This window comes from Elaeis guineensis, chromosome 6 (genome assembly GCF_000442705.2).
Source record: "Elaeis guineensis isolate ETL-2024a chromosome 6, EG11, whole genome shotgun sequence".
Taxonomy (NCBI): Eukaryota; Viridiplantae; Streptophyta; class Magnoliopsida; order Arecales; family Arecaceae; genus Elaeis; species Elaeis guineensis.
The window spans coordinates 9,319,751-9,338,883 of NC_025998.2; the positions used below are offsets into that span (position 1 = coordinate 9,319,751).

Sequence of the window (19,133 nt, forward strand, 5' to 3'; positions counted from 1 at the left end):
ATCTGGTGCACTGGGTGAAACAGCCGATCAGCAAAGCAAGGCATTAATCGAATCATCTCAGCCGACGGTGGGGGCGGAGGGAGAGGGAAGGAAACGCTTTGGATTTGCCGTCCAGCCCCACTCCTCGCCTATATATTTGGCTGCCATCTCTTCTTTCCCCGTTGCTGTTGGTCTCCTCTTTCCATCGCTTCAGTAAGCGTAGCTAGAAGGGAAGAAGACGCGAGAGAGAGAGAGAGAGAGGACGGGAAGAGAAGAGGAGGAGATGTACGCGGAGGCAGGGCTTCAGTATCCTTTCTTGCAGGGATCGCTGCCGGAGCTGGCGCCGCCGCTGCTGCCGCCGCCGACCCACCACCACTACTCTCATCTGCCACCCTTGGACACCGGCCTGACAAATGGTGGACCCTACATGGTAATCTACTCCCGCCTTCCCATCTTTTTTTTTTTTTTAAATTTTTGTTGTTAATTTTTTTTTTAATGTCTAAGTGTTTTTCTTATTGGAAAAGAATTTAAAAAGGGTTGATCGATTGAGATTAAAGGGAGTTCTTCTACTTCTTCTTTCTTTCTTGCTTGCTTTCTTCTTCCTTTCTTTTTCTGAGAAAGGAAAAAGATGTAAAAGAGAAAAAGCTAGGCAAAAAGGGAGTTTTAGAGATATTTATGGTTGTTTTGGTAAAAGAACGGAAGAACTGGGCACGAGTCCATGGGCTTGGCCATGGGGCAGAGGTCGGTGACTTGAGCGAAATGACCAGAATGCCCACTGACTTCGCCGGTTTTACCGAGGTGGCCCTGGACTACCGGCTTTTTTTTTTTTTTTTTTTGAAACCCTTCTCCCTCTGGGATCGGTTAATAATGGAAAAATTATCTCAAGAATAGATTTTAAAAGCAATATCTAACAATCAGCCGTTGAGCAATTGGATTGATGAGGAATTTGTTCTATAAGTTGGTTATTGTGAATCACTTCTGTATGCCGTTGATCTAATTCTACTCTCTTTTTTCTTTGGCTGACATTAAAATTTTGATTTTACTAAGTAGTCAGGAACTTGTGTTGATTCTGCTTAATTATGAATTTACGTCCCTAATAACTCTTGTAGCTTAAGTGCATCATATATGGTGGTACATAATGTTGCAAATGGATCATCATGGCGAACCTCTCGAAATTTTTGTCGAAGTGGCAAATTCTTGATATATCGATTTCCTCATGCTTATAAATCAACCTGTTTCTACTGGTTATTTTGTTTGCTCTTCGCAGGATTTGGTATCGAAGATAAGGAAAAAAGTCGAACTTTTAAAACAGTTCCTCTGCTATCCTAATGATGTCCACCTGCATATGCTTATCAAGAATCTGTTCATACCTTTATTCCATGAAAATTCCTTTGACTTTGGTCTTGGATATAAAGGGGTGCTGAGATAAGAGATTCCTCTTATTTCTGGTAGCAGAATATCTTAACTATTACTAAGAACAATGCAATCTGATGAAATGATGAGTTTCTTGTACCATATGACTAACTGGGATTATTAATTTTGATTCTGTTAGTGCAGAAAGAAAATAATATGATCATGTACAGTTACCATTTTTTTAACATAATTGTTATTTTTTTCTTTTTCTTCATGTGCTTCTTTCATTTAGATTTTTGGTTTTATACTACTTGTAGGTTTAGGTTGCATTCTGTTCTGTAGCTCTACATCGGTCAGTGCGTGAAGATTCCAAAGTTGTACTACAATAGGGTACTAGTCAATGCAAGAAGTTGGTACTTGATTAATGGTTGGATGAAGAAAATGTCTGAGGATCCAGAAATTTCCATCCAAGGATTCAATTAGGCATCCTCTCCCTCTTTCTCTCTCTCTCTCTTTTGATTAAGGGTATTCTATAAGTTTCTTTATGATATATTCTTTTTCAATAAATGTTATGTTTGGCTGAACTGAGATCCATTTGAAAGATTATAAAGATCCTTAGTTAAGAATTCACACCATATATATTTTGTTCTTTGTTAGAGAAAAGGAGAGAGAGACCTTATATACTCTTTCATTATAAAATTTGTTGTATAGAACACTATTTTGTGAAGACATGGTTTCAGGAATGGATGACCATTATTAGGTGGCCTTGAAAGTGGATGAATTCTCTAAGCTGTTTGTTGGTACTGGTCCATCAAGTCATGCTGGTTCAAACTGATTTCTCTCACAATGCTAGAGGGATAACAACCATTTCTACCACTAATGTATACATATTATATTGTATAGGCTGCTATGTCTTATTGATTGTTTGGTGTTCTTACCATGTTTCTGGCCAAATCCCATCTGAAATGGTATATAAGTACTGATTTCATGATTAATAGAACATGCTTTTATTACAAACTCTTAAGTTTTTTTACCTTTTAGGGAAAAAAAACCAAGGGAGAGGCTTCATCCATATAGCCAAATCCTTAGATATTCGGACCATGTGAATCAAATATGTGTAGTAACAAGAGTAGTCACAGGGATTTACTGGGACTTCGAGACTACTACATGAAATGAGATTCTTCTATCATGCAAAAATAAACTTCAATCCTTGTACAGAATAATAAACAATCTGCTGTTTAAAATCCAAAGTGTCATGTGGAACAGGGATAACAAAGGGAGTGGGAGCAACCTTATTAGCCCTCAACATTTTACTTCAAATAATTCCAATAAATTAAATTCACTCAACCATATAAGAAGTTGATCCCATCAAATAATCACAGAAGCCTTGGACCAAGGACTTGTAATTTAGGCTGTCAAATTTATGCAATTATTTTTAAACGCCTGAAGACTGCTAAATTAACTCATAGAAATTCCTTGCTTCTCCATTAGATCAGATGAATGATAGAAGCAATGCATACAGATCATTATTTTTTTGAATACGCTCACCACCTAACTTTTAAATCTGTTACTTGAATAATTTAAACTTCCACTGCACAGCTACATATGACACAGAAAAATTATCGACTCATTGTTTGTATTAACAATCTCCAAGAACTTTTCAAATTGCAACACCACCAGCTATCTTTTTTTGCTAAAAAGTGCATGTACAAGATGAAAATTGCAGCCTGAAGTTGAAACAAGTTAAGAATAAAAACTTCTCTATTGATGTAAGAAGTATATACTATTTTTTAGATGTTCTTTGTTTACTTCTCAAAAATACAACCAACAAGAACAAGAAAAACTACATATGTTGTGAAGAAGCTAGTAGTGTCTGAGGATAGAAAAAATAATCTTGTTTACTGTGGCTTTCTTCTATAGGGCAACATGATGGACACTTCCATTATATCAGAATATGACCTAGGTGGAGAAGGAGATTTATTCAAAGCTCCAGAACCCATCATAGAAGAACCACTTCTTCCACTTCATCCCGTGATAGCTGCCATGTCCATTATATCTGAAGGAGATGATGTCATCACAGAAACATTTAAGGTTGGGAATATGGAGTTGGTCCAAACTGATCATCTACTGAATGATGTCTTCTATGAGTGCAAGAAGGAGCTTCTAGAGAAATCGGCAATTAAAGAATCATTTTCTGAGGTATTAGATGCAAAGATTCCTGCAGTGCGGACAGAAGAAGATTCAAGTGCAGAGAAAATTAGATTAATTGCAGAAGGACAATTGCTGAGAAGTGTTAGCACTGGAAATCTAACCTCAATAGAGTGGATCGGCGGTAGCACAAGTAGACCTAACTTTCTTGATTTTCAAGCGCTGGATTTTGAAGCTGTATTCGGAATGAGGAGAGCATACAGTGAGGGAGATATTCAGGTCAGAATAAATCAACCATTTCTTCAAACTGGTTGTATTCTTTTTTTTTCTTTTCCATATCCTGGTTTATGCTGGCTTTGATTTAGTAGGAAACATTAAAAAACAAGATATTGGCAGATTTTTCTGCTTAAACATTGGAATAAATTTTATTAGAATAACACTGTCAAACAGTTGTCTTTCATTAGGTCAAACTCAAAATAGCATTTTTATTAGAAAAATGTGCATTTATTTTAAGAGATGCCTATGGAACGCATTTGCTAATGTGCATCAACTTTGTTTGGAAGTAAAATGCACCTGGTAAATGGTATGCACAATGCTAAATGCAGCCATTTTCTTTTTTTCTCCCGATTGATCCTAGAGCTCTTGTTATTTATTAGTGATTCGATAGAAAGTTTATTAACACAGTAATGCATGAACTATGATGGAAATTTATGTATAGAAACATAGGTGCGGAATTTTTTCTAAAAAAATTCAATGATTTTTAATTTATATAAAACTTATTTTAGAGGCAGCACCTTAGGTGCTTGTAGCATTATGGAGCATGGACAAACTTTCAAGACACAAACATCCAAGCCCTCAAGAATATTTGTTTTCAAAAATATTTTGCTTTTACCAAGATATGCAATGACTGGGAAATCTCCAGCACACCTGACTGCATGGCAGTGAAATAATTGTCTGCATGCAGCTAGGTATCATTTGGCATGATGTTAAGCAAACTCTGATGTTTAGATATGCCTGTAATTTACACTGGATTTTGGAGGTTATTGATTTTGGGTATCTCTGGCAGAATCTTGACAATAATAACACAAAATTTGGAAGTGCTAGTGCTGTTCGTTCTTCATTTGAGCCGCTTTTAACCATCAGTGACCTCAAGAGTGAAGAACGCAAGCAAAAACTTTCCAGGTACAGGAAGAAGAAGTCCGAGAGAAACTTTGGCAGAAAAATCAAGGTAAATAACTACCATCTTTTCAACTTTTCCCTTTTCTTAGAGTTCTGAGCATCAAAATGATGAGCATGCCATCTGGCAACGTGTAGCTATGATATTTGCATCCAATTAGTCAATGATGAAAGTTATTATATCGTTACCTTTGACAAACATGACAAAGCTACGAGTATAATTACTTCCTCGAAGAAAAAAAATAGTTACTGTTCCAAACTTGTCATGGTATCTGCGAGTTATTCATTTCATATGTAAGTTTGCTATATCTAAATATCCTATGCGGAGTTCATGTCTTTTATGTTTCATAATGAGGATGTAAGAGAAAAAGAACCGTTGAAGAGTGGAGACAATTAGGAGCAAACCCAACCAACCTTTACCAATTACCACAAAAGAACAATAGATGATTTCCTAATATTCTATCTTGAAGAACAAAGGAAACATTTCCGGTTACTTTGCTGGTGAGTCTATCCTACATTGAAAAGCAGGAGTTAATGTCTTTGGGTCTATTGAATATGCTTATATTGGAAAAAATTAAATTGTTCATTTAAACTTTATCTCATATAAACTTGATAAAATCCTATCAGTCTAAAGAGTCTCTACATAACCACCATCCATCCTAATCCTCTCTTTTCCCCAACCACCTTGACACCCATGATTCCACTTATAATTCGCATGTTCTTTCTTCTACTCCCACTCCTTGGAATGGCCAATTGGCAAAAGCCTTCAGTCTTTTTGGTGGCACCTCCAAGTTCAACCAACAATGGTATGCTATTGACATGTGAGCTTGTAGAAGGGTTACAACATTTAAAGGTTTGTTTTAGGACTGCAATTATCTCCAGGTTGAAAAGAACTTGCACTACTTTTTCGTTCTTCATATGTGGCTAATTGTCGATGACATAACCCCTCAAATACTTTGCTTTGACTCATGGAACATTTTCACTATTCACTTTTTAGAATCCATCTTTTATATTGACTAGGATGGACACAATCCCAAATTCCCACTGCCCCACAAAAAAGTGAAGGACGCAAACAAAGGGCCTCTATAGGTGATCTTTTACTGCTGCCTCTTTGTAACTTCATCACTAAGCTTCATCTGGCTTAGATAATTTTTATAGTGACTACAATCCCATTTCATCATACCATTATTAACCAATTTTGATGACTGATCTTTATTAATTATGTCTTAAGGTGGTCTAATTTCATCGTAACAAGCATCACAGGTTTGCAGTGCAATAATAATTTGTTAGTTTGATCAGTGCAATTAATTGATTACTTTATGGCTAACTATCACATGTATCCAATTTGATTCTAGCTACATTTTTTTTTCCTGTAAGTTGATAAATTTTGCATTTTCAGTATGCTTGCCGGAAGGCTTTAGCAGATAGTCAACCAAGGGTACGTGGAAGGTTTGCAAAGACTGAAGAATTTGAGGTTTCAAGGCCAAGCAAGTAAATGTATATATTGCACTAGGAAATGGTTGAAGCTGATAGCACAGAGTAGCTGTAGCTGTGCAAGCCATCAGGGGGAGAGCCCGACGATGTCAAAAATTGTATATGTTGCTTGCTGAAGGAAACCTCTGTCATCGAGAAATCTGCGTTGCTGTAATAACTGTTGCTTGATGCGCATGGAGCTGAACTATAAAAAGTTTTGAATAAAATTAAATTCACTATCCCAATCTTGAATGACAGGTATGAGTCCCTCGTGTTGGAATGCCATGATACCTGTGCATGAGATTATGACTTCAACATCGTCGGCACCTTTACGATGCGTCAAACGTGCCAGCAGGAATCCAGATCTTGTCACAAATCATCAAAAGAGTTGCTATGTTTATATGTGCATCGTGTCCTCTGAGTTTCTTCGTTGGAGGGATGTGACACTAAACTGTGAGATCGGTGCTACCTCCTGCTGTAAGATGAATCAGAGACTGCCTGCTGTGACCAAATATGTTAGGTGGTTGGTTGGTTCTGCTATCTCGGAATGATAGCTCGGATCGTCTCTAGTACCGCGCAGAGGCTGGAGCAACGGCCGCCACCATTTCATTTCATGCTTGTTCGTGGCCGAGTTTTTGTTGGAGACAAGCAATCACCCACTTCTTCTCTGATTACAGCGCAGACACTTTGTCCTGGCCGAGCTCGCTCAAAGAAGGTTTCGCCTGCTCCTCTTGCTCACCTCAGCCCTACTTATATCCAAGTCCTCGTGCAGGTTTTGTGATAATGGTCCTGCCTGCTCTTGTTCAAGTAAACCACACACCCACACGGTGCAAAATGAAGAACATATATGCTCTCGACAATGAACAAATATGCTCTCCAGAAAGGACCAATAAACGAATAGCGTTCTTTTATACTCGTGGTAAATATGGAAAACCCACTCAAATAAGTTCAAAATTTTCCCAGTACCCTTGTTTATATAACCAGGAGAGAGAGAACGAAGATAGCCAGCAACAACTGAAAATAACTCAACCAGAAATGCTCAGCGAAAACAAACCATACAAGCGATCGAACACCAGTGAAAAACTAGCACCACTTAACCATGATTCCTCTGCTCGGAATTAGAAACGAGAAGCACAACCTGTCCATCCGATGCAACTAAAGAGCACAAATTATCATACCGCACCACCTCCAAGTTCCAAATCAACACTATATTCCACCAGGTTCTGAAAGTAGCAAAGATGTCAATCGAGGTGGGCACAGGTAATATCACTATTAGCTTACATGGTGCAGCTACCAGCATTATCATCCCAATCATACAAGCTTTATCTGCTGCTTCCCTACGCTGGCAAGCATGCGAGCATGAACATCCCCCTTCTGTTTGAAAACAGAAGCTGGAGACCCTAAATAGCTCCAAACACCGCGGATATTAATTTCCTCATCACTGATCCATCAGAGCTTCCTCCAAGAAGCTTCATTCCAACCCAATACCAGCATTAAACCCAGGTAACCAAACATTATACTGCCAGCTGACGCAGCAGCTCCCCAAGCGTTGTTACCATTACCACCTGGCGCCTGGAAAATATTACAGAAGCTGAAGGGGATCAACGGGAAACAATCATTCTGATCCGTCAATACCAAGGAGTAGAAGAGAATCCTGGAAACAACTAATTATAAACTGCAGTCAAGGTTCATTCAGATACTTAAGGCAATCTCGTCAACCATTTGCACTAAAAGGAAAAAAACTGACTACATCATAGCACACAACCAGTTAAAGTTGCAAAAGATGCAAATCCAGGGGTAAATAAAGTGACAGTGCAGCAGTAGTGCTGTCCTTTCCACATCTTCTGTGCAACCAACAGGGCCATTTCAAAGAGAACATGGTCGAAGCATCACTTTGCAGCACAAGATGGATATTGATGAGATGATGAACATACATGAGGGAACACCAATTCAATTACTTAACATAGTTTCCAAACCGGCGGGTAGCACCACGAGGTGCAGCTCCACCTCTGCCCCGCCACTGGGCACGAAACATTGGTGCAGTCTGACGGCCATTACGATTGTTTGTCTGCTGGGACGTCGCCTTCATCCTCTGCTCCTTCATATTTGCAAACAGTGCATCCAAGGTCTGTGGCCTCTGCTTGGAAACCACCTTATCCTGCATATATTGTCAACAGAATCTATGGAGCATCAGGTAAAGACATACTCCAGCTTCCATTTAAACCACACCCATGGATGGAATCAAAACAGCAAAGAGAACTGAAATTGAAAAGCTATAAAACTATCCCCACCATCTATAATGATTAAATTTTGCACAAACAAGTTGGAAAATCGAATAAGAATGTCATTCACCCACAACAACACCAGCATGAAACTTGCATTCTACAGCAAGCCTAGTATTTGTAGAGGAAAAATAAGTCCCGTCCTTGAAAATTTGAATCGATTTGCAGCTTTCAAGAATCGTTGAAAACAAAGGACCATCTTACTATCAGATTAATTAAATCACTTTACAAGCCATAGTTCAGAAAGAAAATCTTGAACAATTACAAAACATATCTTACAACCAAAGTTGGAAAACTTGGTTACATTTTCAGTTTTGGACCTTTTGGTTGAGCTACGGAAGTTTTGGTTCTAGTGGGTATGATTAGCTTCAACTTTCAAGACTTCAATAATAGAAATCAATGAAAAAGGAAAAATTAAAAAAAAAAAACCAAGAACAAGTTTTATTTAATGCTTGAGTATGTTGCAATATATACCTTATATGCTTAGTTTTAAGTAAAATTTACCAAGTATGTTGGTATCTTGTACTGCAAGACACAACACGCATGCACGCATGCACACACATATATATATATATTACATTTCAATTCTTATTCCCTCAAATATAATATATATATATATATATATATATTATATATATATATATATATAATATTACACTTCAATTGTTTGAAAGTTCACTTCATCTAGCAACTGCAAAGCTTGTCAATGCGTAGTTCATTCAAATCTTTATATTGAATTTGAGCATTATTTTCTCATATTTTTTGATGAGTGACTATTTCACCAAGTAAATGTAGTTCAGAATGTTCCATTTATATGATGTAAAAAAGGCACCATTACTATTAATGGCAGCATCTTATATTGAGTTGTTCGAATTAGTATTTACTCTTTATAAAGTACTACACTACAACAAGGCTCTTTCAAAAGGGCAAAGGGTACATAAATAAAGATATATCACAACATAATTAAATAGAAAAAACCAAAAATAAAACTTTCACAAAGACGCCATGGCTAGTTCAGTCATTTTCAGCCAAAACTAACCAAAACCACCAAAATTAGTCATTTTAGGCCACAAATTTGAACAAAACTCAAAAACTTCTCTCACAACTATTATAATATTAATGTTACTATAAAATAGAAGGATGAGACATGCACAATGTCTGATCTTATGTTAACTACTATATTTGACAAGAAATGACTTGTTAGTGAAAAGTGATCATGCATACCATATGACACACATTACTAAATATAGATCAGATATCAAAAGTGGACCAGGATATCCATTGCCCATTTCATTTTCGAGGTAACTGGAAATTTAGGATTACCTTTCCACCAAAGCTATCAGCAGCAGACCTCCTTTGTACTGATGCAACTGCAACTCTGATTCAACAAGCAATTGTTAGCAATAAGAAACAATAACATTAAACTCAACATCACTGTTTACAAAAGACTTGCAAGAGTGTGGATGAAAATAAAAGCATATCTTTCTCATGCCTATACGGAACCATCATCCTCCACAAAGTTTGAAGTTTGCTTACCATCATCTTTTAAAAGCAAGTTATGATAAGAAAGAGACTAAATAAACCAGATATAACGGCCCAGAAACTGTAACTCTGCCTTCACTCCCATGGCCAGACTCACTTACATCCATAATCGGCAGTTTGTCATTATTCGGAAATATAGATGTATGGAGAATGTGTTCCCTGGTAGTCCAACGTTCTAACATATTGGCAGCCAGATAGAAGTGTGCTAACAATGCCATAACATCAGTGACTAAGTCCACCGTCATTCATTGCCAAAGTTCTTTGAACTCATATTAGAGTTCTTCCAAATCACATTTCATTGAGATGGTAGTACTAACCCAGCAACCAAAGGGCTTCAGAAAGACGAAAGACAGATGAACTCCTACAAACAATTTGGAAATTACTTTGCATAATAGAGAGACCACGTCTGAATTGAAACTGCCAGCACTTCAGGTGCACCTGCAGTGGCAATACACCTGCCGATCTAAATATTGTACCCGAAATCTCCATTGTCCTCTATTCAATGATCTTCAAGTTTTTAAACAAGTAGGGGTTTAACTAGAGGTGTGACTCAGAATAACAAGTCACTTTCATGTTTATCTACCACCATTTAACCCAGTAGGTTGCTCAAGATACAAGGGGCAAAATTGACACATTATAAGGATTCACGTGTCTGTGGAGTGACAGCAGATCCACTCTCCTCTAGAAACTTTTAAGGAGTGACTCAAGTATAATATTGGAGAACTTCCAATATCAACTCCTACAGCTCTGAGGATGCTATAAATTAAGCTCATGAGTTTCAGATAGACAAGTCATGTGTTTCAGAGAGACAAATTAAACTCATGTACGACAAAAGTCCTGAAGTCCAAATCCTTGAATAAACAACTAATGTTGCAGAACTCATGTATGCAGAATGTGTACCATCATGGAGGTCTACATGAAGAAACTGATTATATCTGACGGTAGCAAATCTTTAAAGAACAGTAAGAGATCTGAGAATCCGAGATAAGTAGATGTAACAGAAGCATGTCATAGACACCATACCTTCCCTTCAGAAAATGCAAAAAAAAGACTTATGCAACAAAATTCATACTTCAACTGTTAAGATCCAAGTGCTTCCTTCGAAGTCAGTAGATGAAACCTTATACCAAAAATCTATTATTCGGCAGCATCATAGATGAAATATTAAACTCCCAGGTGCAGACAAGGATGATTTTGAAAAATTCCAATTCATCCTCTACGATTCAATAGCGAAACATCAAGTGTGCAAATAATTTTAACCAGCATTGCCTGTATGTGAACCAGATACAGCTCTTAATCATTAAACTAAAGCAGTTACTCAACCAAAATTATTCAGGCATTGCTCAAACTGCATATACGCCCCCCAACATATATATGAAATATGTCCAAAATGAAGCAGTGCAAGCATTCTGAGTAAGTGCCATTTCCCAGGTCTAAGATCAACAACAGAATGGAGATGAGACATCTCATCTTGTATGCTGAGAAGTGAAATCCGTAAAAAAACTAGCCATCTCGTCTATATTTGAACCATCTAGCACCTCCATGGCCCACTAACAACCGTAATAATTCAATTGCATGCATGAGGAAGGCTTCCCAAAATGTACAGAAAAAAACCGTGGTTTACCTGTAGAATACAGGTAGATAGAAGGGTTGAGAAAAGAATAACGAAGAAAAGAGAAAAAAAAAAAAAGTTAAAAGAAGCCTACAGAAAGAGTATAAAACATTAGTACCTTGGCCTGTTCCAGTTAACCCCCCTGTTACGAATTGGCATGGCAGCAGCCCTCCTAGCAACCTCTGTTGTTACAGGAAACTCATTCCCACGAAAATTTGACCTTCTCTGTGCAAGCACACCCTAAAAAGACATGAAAAAAAAAATTAGTGTTTTACAGGAAAATAAAAACTTGAGACAGGAACATGTTTTATAGTAATTTACCTGTCTAATTGATGACCTAGAATCCATGAATCGCTGAGCCTTAGTTTTACCCTGGGAAGCATTGCCATTCTGGAAGCCTCGGCTTTTGATCTACATACACAAAAGTTTTAGCTGCACTGCTTTCATGAAAAAGAGGAGCTTCTGCGCAAATAGAATCCTTCAAAAAAAACAAATCACTCACTGGCTGTCTCGGAGGTCTTTTCCCTTTAGATGTGTTTTTCTTTGACATTTTTATGATATCATCTACAACCAGCATAAAGGCATTGAATTACAAAGACAGCTTTATGCCTGTCATAATGCTTGGGCAATTTCATGCAAGATGGTTGATAGTGACAAGCATACCTAAAGTCATGTCCATTTTCTTCTCAGTAAGAGCAATTGCTTCAGTTGTTAGTGGCTTAGCTGCCATCTGGAAATTATAAATAAAAGAACAATAAGAAGCAGTACTAATAAAATCAAATGGCACAACGCATTAGAAGCAAAAGGCATCAGTTTCAATCACAAGCAGTCTCATAAGAGTGACCATGAAGAGGCATGGAAAGCACATCGTGCATCATCAATTTTTTGTTGTGAGACAACAGAGTTGATACATACTAAACAAAATATAAGTCATTTAATGCAACATGTATAAAGATGTATCAGCCATGTGATATTACTGAACAAAACAATCAAGAAAAGGAGATAGAATTATGTGTTCAAGGACAATTTGTATGCCTGCATACAAGAGTAGAAAGTAGTAAGCACTACTTTCTTTACACAGACAACTTACTCTGCTTAGCCCCAAAAGGATAATGAGTTCACCAGTATGCAGAGCCCCCTTCCTCACATCTGTCTCCTAGACCTCTTCCTTCTGCAGACACCTTACCCTGCTCGCCTTAGAAAATCAGATCGCCGAGCTGGGATTGGTGTACTTGGGCAAACTTTCTTCATGTCCCCATCTCCTAGCTCTCTCTCCCCTTTGAGCCTGTCTCAATGACCGCATGATGGTCACATGATCAGATCTCATGTTTTTGGATTTTTATTCATTTGACCAAGTGTTCTATCACAAGTTGGGGAGAGTAACGGGAATCAAGAATGGCTAATGAGAAGAAAAAAAACAAATTGGCAGCTGTGATGACATAAAGATAGACCATGATGGAATTTCTCCACAAAGATTGATCACAGGAATCTTCTATTGATTAGGTGAGTGCTTTATGCCATCTATGGTGAGGTTTCTCTCATATTAACATCTTTCTCTATTTTCTATTTTTTTTCCTGAAAGCAAGGTGTGGGGTTGGAGAAGCAAAGATGATTTCTTTGTATTCACCACAAAAAGGACACTGAAAACCCATGCCCCTGCGCCCGACACCTCCCTCCTTTATCTATTAGTCTTGCAGATACAGAGGTGTATTTACGATTACATACAATAATGGTAAGAAAGTGGCACCTGCAGATGATGCCAATTAGTTGTTACTGACTGATGACCTTATCTTTCAAGAATCAAAAAGAATTATCTAATGGACATCCTGATCCCATCCCCCAGCAAAATTTACAATAGGAGATACAATGCAAGTGATGATTCGAAAAAAAGTTTAATAGAAAAAAAAAAAAAGAGATAGTATTTGATGAATGTTTTTTCACAAAGAAACAAGTTTCCATTGGATAGTCCTGGTCCATAAGATTTTACCTCATGCATGCCAACAAGATTCTATTGGAGTGGTCTTTTTTTCCCCAGAGTACTCATAAATAAATATTTAGAACCTTAATAAAAAGAAAAAAATTATAAGAATAACCACTTAAGTGTAATGGCTCGTTTAATTTCTAAATAAGGAATTCTTAAGAACTACATGACACAATATCCTTTCATACTTCCCCTTATGCTCTTAATAACGCAAATCCAGTTAGTACAAAATATTCACTCAATCTTTACCTACACCGAGCATAGTTCACCAGAATATAATCATGTATATATCCAAACATTCACATTCACAGCTTGCAAGCATCATATTTATATTGCTAATGAAGACACTTATGCCTATTAAAAGAATGACATATTTTACATGATAAGATATGTCTTAATTGACATTATTCCAGTCTTGCTTAAATGTTGCTAGATAGTTATCTGATGATATCAGACATGCTTTTCCGATAATCATTAATAAGTGAAAAGACATATTCTTTACTGCAATTAGTAAACCAAGAACACTTTCCTTCACAGATCACATCAACCCAAGCACTGCAGCACTATTGTTGGGAAATCAAAAGGTTTTGAGAACATATAACAACACTATTCACACTCGACTCAAAAGAATATAGGGTTCATCATCATAATAATCATCCAGGACTTTTACCAACAAATATGGGCGACAAGACTGCCAGGGTAATTCATTTTAAGCAATGTTCAAACATCTCTGGAACTTTCTCTCTTCCGAGGAGCATGGAGTATAACACCAATCTTTGACCAATAACAAGATAGACACACATACAAACGAGTCAAAACACACTGAATCTCAGCATTGAATCACACTCTTTTTACTGAAAGCGATCACTAATTAGTTTGAATTTTTCTTTCCCCACTCGAAACGATAATATTTGCCAGAATCCCAACAATGATCAAATCTGCCAAGTTTTTTCAGCACCATCCATTCAAATCATTCCCATTAATTCTCCATGACACTTAACAATAAACATTAAATCGATGCATATTCTAGAAAAGGTAAAACAGAATCAATCTTGCCCCATGATCTTGAAAACAAATTAATACCGAAACTTATCCCTTCATCAAACCAATAGAACAAATAGATCGAAGAATCGAAACAAGAAACCATCCCATGCTCTGAGGAGGTTAAAATATGAAACCCTACAACAGCAATCCCATAGGGCCCCATCAATCAGCCCTACCAACTTTAAGTTCTTCACATAACTATGCTCAAGAAACAAAATCTCAGAGATTTTAATCAATCTACATTTTCTATCACTTAATAATCAAAAAGAAAACCGACATAGAGGAGAAAGTCATAAAACGTGGGGTTTCCGGATAATTCCTCCAAGAAACAAGCTTGTATGTAATAATGATACAAGATACAGAAAGACAGAGTCGAAGAAGAATATCTTCAGATTAAGCAAGAAACACGCAAAAAAAAAAAAAGGGGGAAAAAAAAAACAGAAGAGGGATGGATCGATAGAACAACAAAACTGACCGGATCCACAAGAAAAAGAATATATGATAACAATACAACATAAAGACAGACAAAGTCGCACAAGAATATCTTCACTTTAATCCCAAGAAGACGCAAAAAAAAAAAAGGTAGAAAAAGGGTTAGATCGATGGAACGGCAAAACTCACCGGATCCGCAGGAAAAAGAGAACTCCTCGCTCGACGAGCTAGGGTTTCCAAAAGAAAAACTGGAAAATTCCTCGCAGCTCCTCACAGAATTAGGGCTTCCAAGCCTTCGAAGGGAAGGGAAGGGAAGGGACGGGGATCGAAATTTTCGTAGCTCCTCGAACACGAATTAGGGTTTCTACAAGAAGCCACGCTCGCACGCCCTCTCCCTCTATTGGCTCGATAGTCGTGGACCACCGTCAAGTCCAACCATTTATCGTTGGCCGGGAAGTCGGCGGACCTACGATGCGTAAAACCTATGCTTCACCGACTTTAGTCATTATTGATAAGAATTTCATATAATTTGAGATCCACATAATATTCGTTTCCCTTTTAAACAGGCGCACCGCCCTTCGCCCCTTCGTTACTTTTTAAGATGATAAGCAAATGAGAAAAGGGGGTGCATCTTTTCAAAATGGAGTTGTATTTATCATCATACTTTTGGGCTAGTTCCCACGTCACCGGCGGTAGACGGTAGGCTGGGGTGGCTTTTGAGTTCGCGGTTGCAGGCTACGGCAGATGAACGGGTGGGTCTTCATCCGCTGGACTTGGACCAAAGATAAGATCAAATTTATATTTAGTTCTAGGCTAGAATCTAACTTATTTTTTGATGGGTCCAGTTTTGGATCTGGTCTAAGTTAATGGGCTAGACCTGGACAATTGAACAAATATTTGATGGCTTTAAATGAGACCGTTTGAGTCTGCCAAGATTGCTCCAAATTATTGAAATACATTATTGATTTAATTGGAGATTGGATCTTGACTCGAGATCCATGCTTAATCTATAGATCTTCATTCTAATATGGCCCAAATTATTATTATATCAAATAAAGTTAGGTCAGGAGGGTCCCAGCTACCTTGGTAAAGTTACTAGATGTTGGTGCTATAGACTTGCGTTCCATCCTGACCCAAATTATGGACAACCTTCTAGTTCCACCCATTCTAATTCCTCATAAATAAAAGTAACATTAAAATATTATAATATAACATATATTATATTATTTAATGAACACAATATAAGTAAAATATATTATGTAGTGATATCTTATATTATAATGTTAATATTTTGAATACTATCGCAATATTAAAAAATACTATTAGAATGTTATAATAATACTATAACGATATTAAATAATACCAACGATGTTATAAGATTAAATTTATAGTAATATAATAAATATTGAAAACTAATTTTCCAAAACTACACGCAACGGTCCCGGATCATACTCTTAGTATATTAAAATATAATATTCATGCAACGTAGCAAAACCTCACCATAAAGCATGCCCTATTGTTAAACTCTGCATGGATGCCACATAGATGAACCACATGAATTCAAATGGAAAATGACCTCAAAAATAATATAAGAAAAAAAGAAGTGACGAAGATCCGAACATGAAGAGTCAAGCATATCATATGTTCTTTGATTTAAATAGGAATTACTAGTTGTCTAGGAATTAGTTCAAACTATGCACAAGATTTTCAGAAACCACCTACCTCAAATTTATAAACCATGAGAGCACAAATTTTCAACAACTCTTGATCCTTTTCTCAAGACAGGGATAAAACACAGAAATCTTAGCGATTAGATGTTAGAAAATATGCAGCCATTGGCTATAAAATAGCTCGCCACTGTGAATTAGATCTCTGCCATAATCTAGTGTTATGCCACACGAAGTTTTAGTCAGGTAGCAGTTATGCACGCATACATATACACATAAATACTGTCATCGAGCTCACGGCCTATGCAGTAAGGTGTCAATGTTCTAATTCAAGATATAGAACAGAAACTCACCAAGTAAATGATGAAATATAACAAAGGATTATATGAATGTTAATGGTGCAGCTTATTATTGCCAAAGTTACATACCCTAACAACCTGCAGGAAGCGTCCTGATAATGGACCACAACCCCATCTCAGGATACAATTTATTAATGACGAGTACTTCCCAGCAGGTGGATTTTGCTGGCCGACCAATGGAAAATTTTTATTGCAAGTATGACAACCTCTTCTGGCTCAGAAGCAGCAGGAAAATACAGAGAAGCAAGAAACTGGTTAGTTGACTCCATAGAGCCACTTCTCGGCGTTGCTAGTATAGGAAACTAGCTCGGTCGGTTCAAACCACAGGGCAATTTCATCTTTGGCTGTTTCAGGTCCATCGCTTCCATGAATTATGTTCCTGCGATGAAATGAAATGAAGTCATACACAAAACTCAAAATTGATGTTCAAATATAAACAGCATGCATTGAAACAGTAATCACACAATGCATTTGATTAAAAATTGTTGGGATATCCCCCCAAGTTATATAAGCAGATATAGAAAACCAAAAGATTTTTGTCAAGAAAGCAGAAAAATAATAATAGAAGATCCAACACACGCAAGAATACAAAGATGAATAATCTTTCTCTGGAAGAAAACATGCCTTGACCACCATCAAATGAAAGGGTCGTTGGCAAAAGATATTTCATCATAATTTATTATCATCCCAGGTGTTATCATCTCATCAATATTATTGCCAGACTGACTGCCCTCATAAGTTGTTTCAAAAAGCTGCCCTTGACCCACTTTTTATGAATCAGAATTCTGTCTTGTGTACTGAAATGAAAGGCCCAGAAGCATTAACTGCAGGAAACAATATTTAGAAATGGTTCATATCCTTGCTCAGCTGAAATTCACTTATTTGCCCAAAATTTAAGCTGCTGGGTCCACAGAACCAAAAACTGAACTCTGTTTTCAGTCCCAGGCTGCTGAGTCTTGAATATAGCATAACTACGATAAGACACCAGAGAACCTACAGACATGTAAGAAAACCAAAAAAAATGGATGCATGCTAACTTACAGATAAAAAACTGACCAGCATATGATTAAATACCAAAAATGAAGCCCAAACAACATAAAATGCCTTCACTGCAAGTTTTTTGATGCCTAAAGCAAAAAGGCCCACCTCCATAGACAAAATTCTTAGTCCTCAAAAAGAATGCTGATTCTTAGTCCACTTAAAAAGTCCAACTATGAGGAAAAAAAAAAAAAACATGTTTCCGTTAAATGTTGATACACCACATCTTTCTTCCATAAAATGTCTCAATACATTTAAATACAGCATACATCCAATTTCCAAATCCATTTTATGTCTACAACCAACAAGAAAGTGCTGCAGGTTCCAAACAAAACCAATGTGTCTCCACTGTAGGAAATCCGAAATACACATGAAGTCTTAATTCTTATGCAGATAGCACATGCAGGACTGCTTTTTAAACTCCTTTTCAACTTGTGCCATTATTCTTCTTATATTTTCTCTTTCTGCTGGTACAATCTCATATCATATTGTCATGCCATCCGCATTATGTTCCAAATAAATAACTCCTTGTCTACAATAAATGATCATATTTAATAGAGAAACTCATAGAGGCCTTGAAACCACTTTTTTGAAGTCTCCTAGAAAAACTTGAGAATCCTACATTCATAAATTTTCGAGAAAAGCAACTTCCCCCTAAGAGAACTCCATGAAAACAGCAGACTGCTTTTATTGAAGGCAGAGAACTTTCTAAGGTAACTCTATCTTTGCATCGTCTTCCTCCTTCCACAAAATGGTCTTCTAATTTGTCACTTTGAGCCTCATTTCTACTAAACACTCGAAACACATCAACGCCATGCTACTGAATTGTGGTGATGTTTCGACTTGATGTCATCCGTCTCCATTTTTTTGAAAGGCAATGACATAAAAAATTTGGAACAATCATGTTTCACCAACACATAATTTAAGCCAAACAAACCTTATACTCTTGTTTTCACTGACATAAAATATGCTCCTTAGACTATTTTTTGCTTTTCTTTTTTTTTTCTTTTTCTTTCTAGTTAACTTTGCAAGACTTCAACAGATCTA

General features: G+C 37.0%; 2 protein-coding genes across 6 annotated transcripts; one reads left to right on the forward strand and one right to left on the reverse strand.

The window, feature by feature from the left end:
• The first annotated feature begins 186 nt into the window (after positions 1–186).
• On the forward strand, positions 187–6,374 carry LOC140858440 (uncharacterized). Of its 4 annotated transcripts, none has more exons than XM_073259075.1 (5): positions 187–409; positions 3,253–3,759; positions 4,547–4,708; positions 5,677–5,745; positions 6,056–6,374. In XM_073259075.1, the coding sequence occupies exons 1-4, from the start codon at positions 263–265 to the stop codon at positions 5,743–5,745; spliced, it is 885 nt and encodes a 294-aa protein (XP_073115176.1). In that variant the 5' UTR covers positions 187–262; the 3' UTR covers positions 6,056–6,374. The 4 variants fall into 4 exon arrangements, with proteins under 4 accessions (XP_073115176.1, XP_073115177.1, XP_073115175.1 ...); XM_073259076.1 differs by lacking the exon at positions 6,056–6,374 and adding an exon at positions 5,888–5,946; XM_073259077.1 differs by lacking the exon at positions 5,677–5,745 and adding an exon at positions 1,650–1,815 and having other exon boundaries at positions 272–409.
• Positions 6,375–7,829: 1,455 nt separating this feature from the next.
• Positions 7,830–15,453, reverse strand: LOC105047332 (uncharacterized). 2 transcript variants are annotated; one of them, XM_019851320.3, is made up of 8 exons: positions 15,212–15,410; positions 12,656–12,850; positions 12,229–12,295; positions 12,068–12,129; positions 11,887–11,976; positions 11,684–11,805; positions 9,735–9,789; positions 7,830–8,287 (listed from the first exon to the last, which is right to left on the reverse strand). In XM_019851320.3, the coding sequence occupies exons 3-8, from the start codon at positions 12,293–12,295 to the stop codon at positions 8,084–8,086; spliced, it is 600 nt and encodes a 199-aa protein (XP_019706879.1). In that variant the 5' UTR covers positions 12,656–12,850; positions 15,212–15,410; the 3' UTR covers positions 7,830–8,083. The 2 variants fall into 2 exon arrangements, with proteins under 2 accessions (XP_019706879.1, XP_010924522.1); XM_010926220.4 differs by lacking the exon at positions 12,656–12,850 and having other exon boundaries at positions 15,212–15,453.
• Between the last annotated feature and the right edge of the window lie 3,680 nt (positions 15,454–19,133).

Excerpts from the sequence above, each read along its gene's own strand:
- LOC140858440 (XM_073259074.1), top strand. The coding sequence starts at position 263 with ATGTACGCGGAGGCAGGGCTTCAGTATCCTTTCTTGCAGGGATCGCTG. Across the intron at positions 410-3,252 it reads CAAATGGTGGACCCTACATG|GGCAACATGATGGACACTTC; the intron begins GTAATCTACTCC and ends TTTCTTCTATAG. Across the intron at positions 3,760-4,546 it reads ACAGTGAGGGAGATATTCAG|AATCTTGACAATAATAACAC; the intron begins GTCAGAATAAAT and ends TATCTCTGGCAG.
- LOC105047332 (XM_010926220.4), bottom strand. The coding sequence starts at position 12,295 with ATGGCAGCTAAGCCACTAACAACTGAAGCAATTGCTCTTACTGAGAAG. Across the intron at positions 12,130-12,228 it reads GAAAATGGACATGACTTTAG|ATGATATCATAAAAATGTCA; the intron begins GTATGCTTGTCA and ends TGCTGGTTGTAG. Across the intron at positions 8,288-9,734 it reads CTGATAGCTTTGGTGGAAAG|GATAAGGTGGTTTCCAAGCA; the intron begins GTAATCCTAAAT and ends CAATATATGCAG.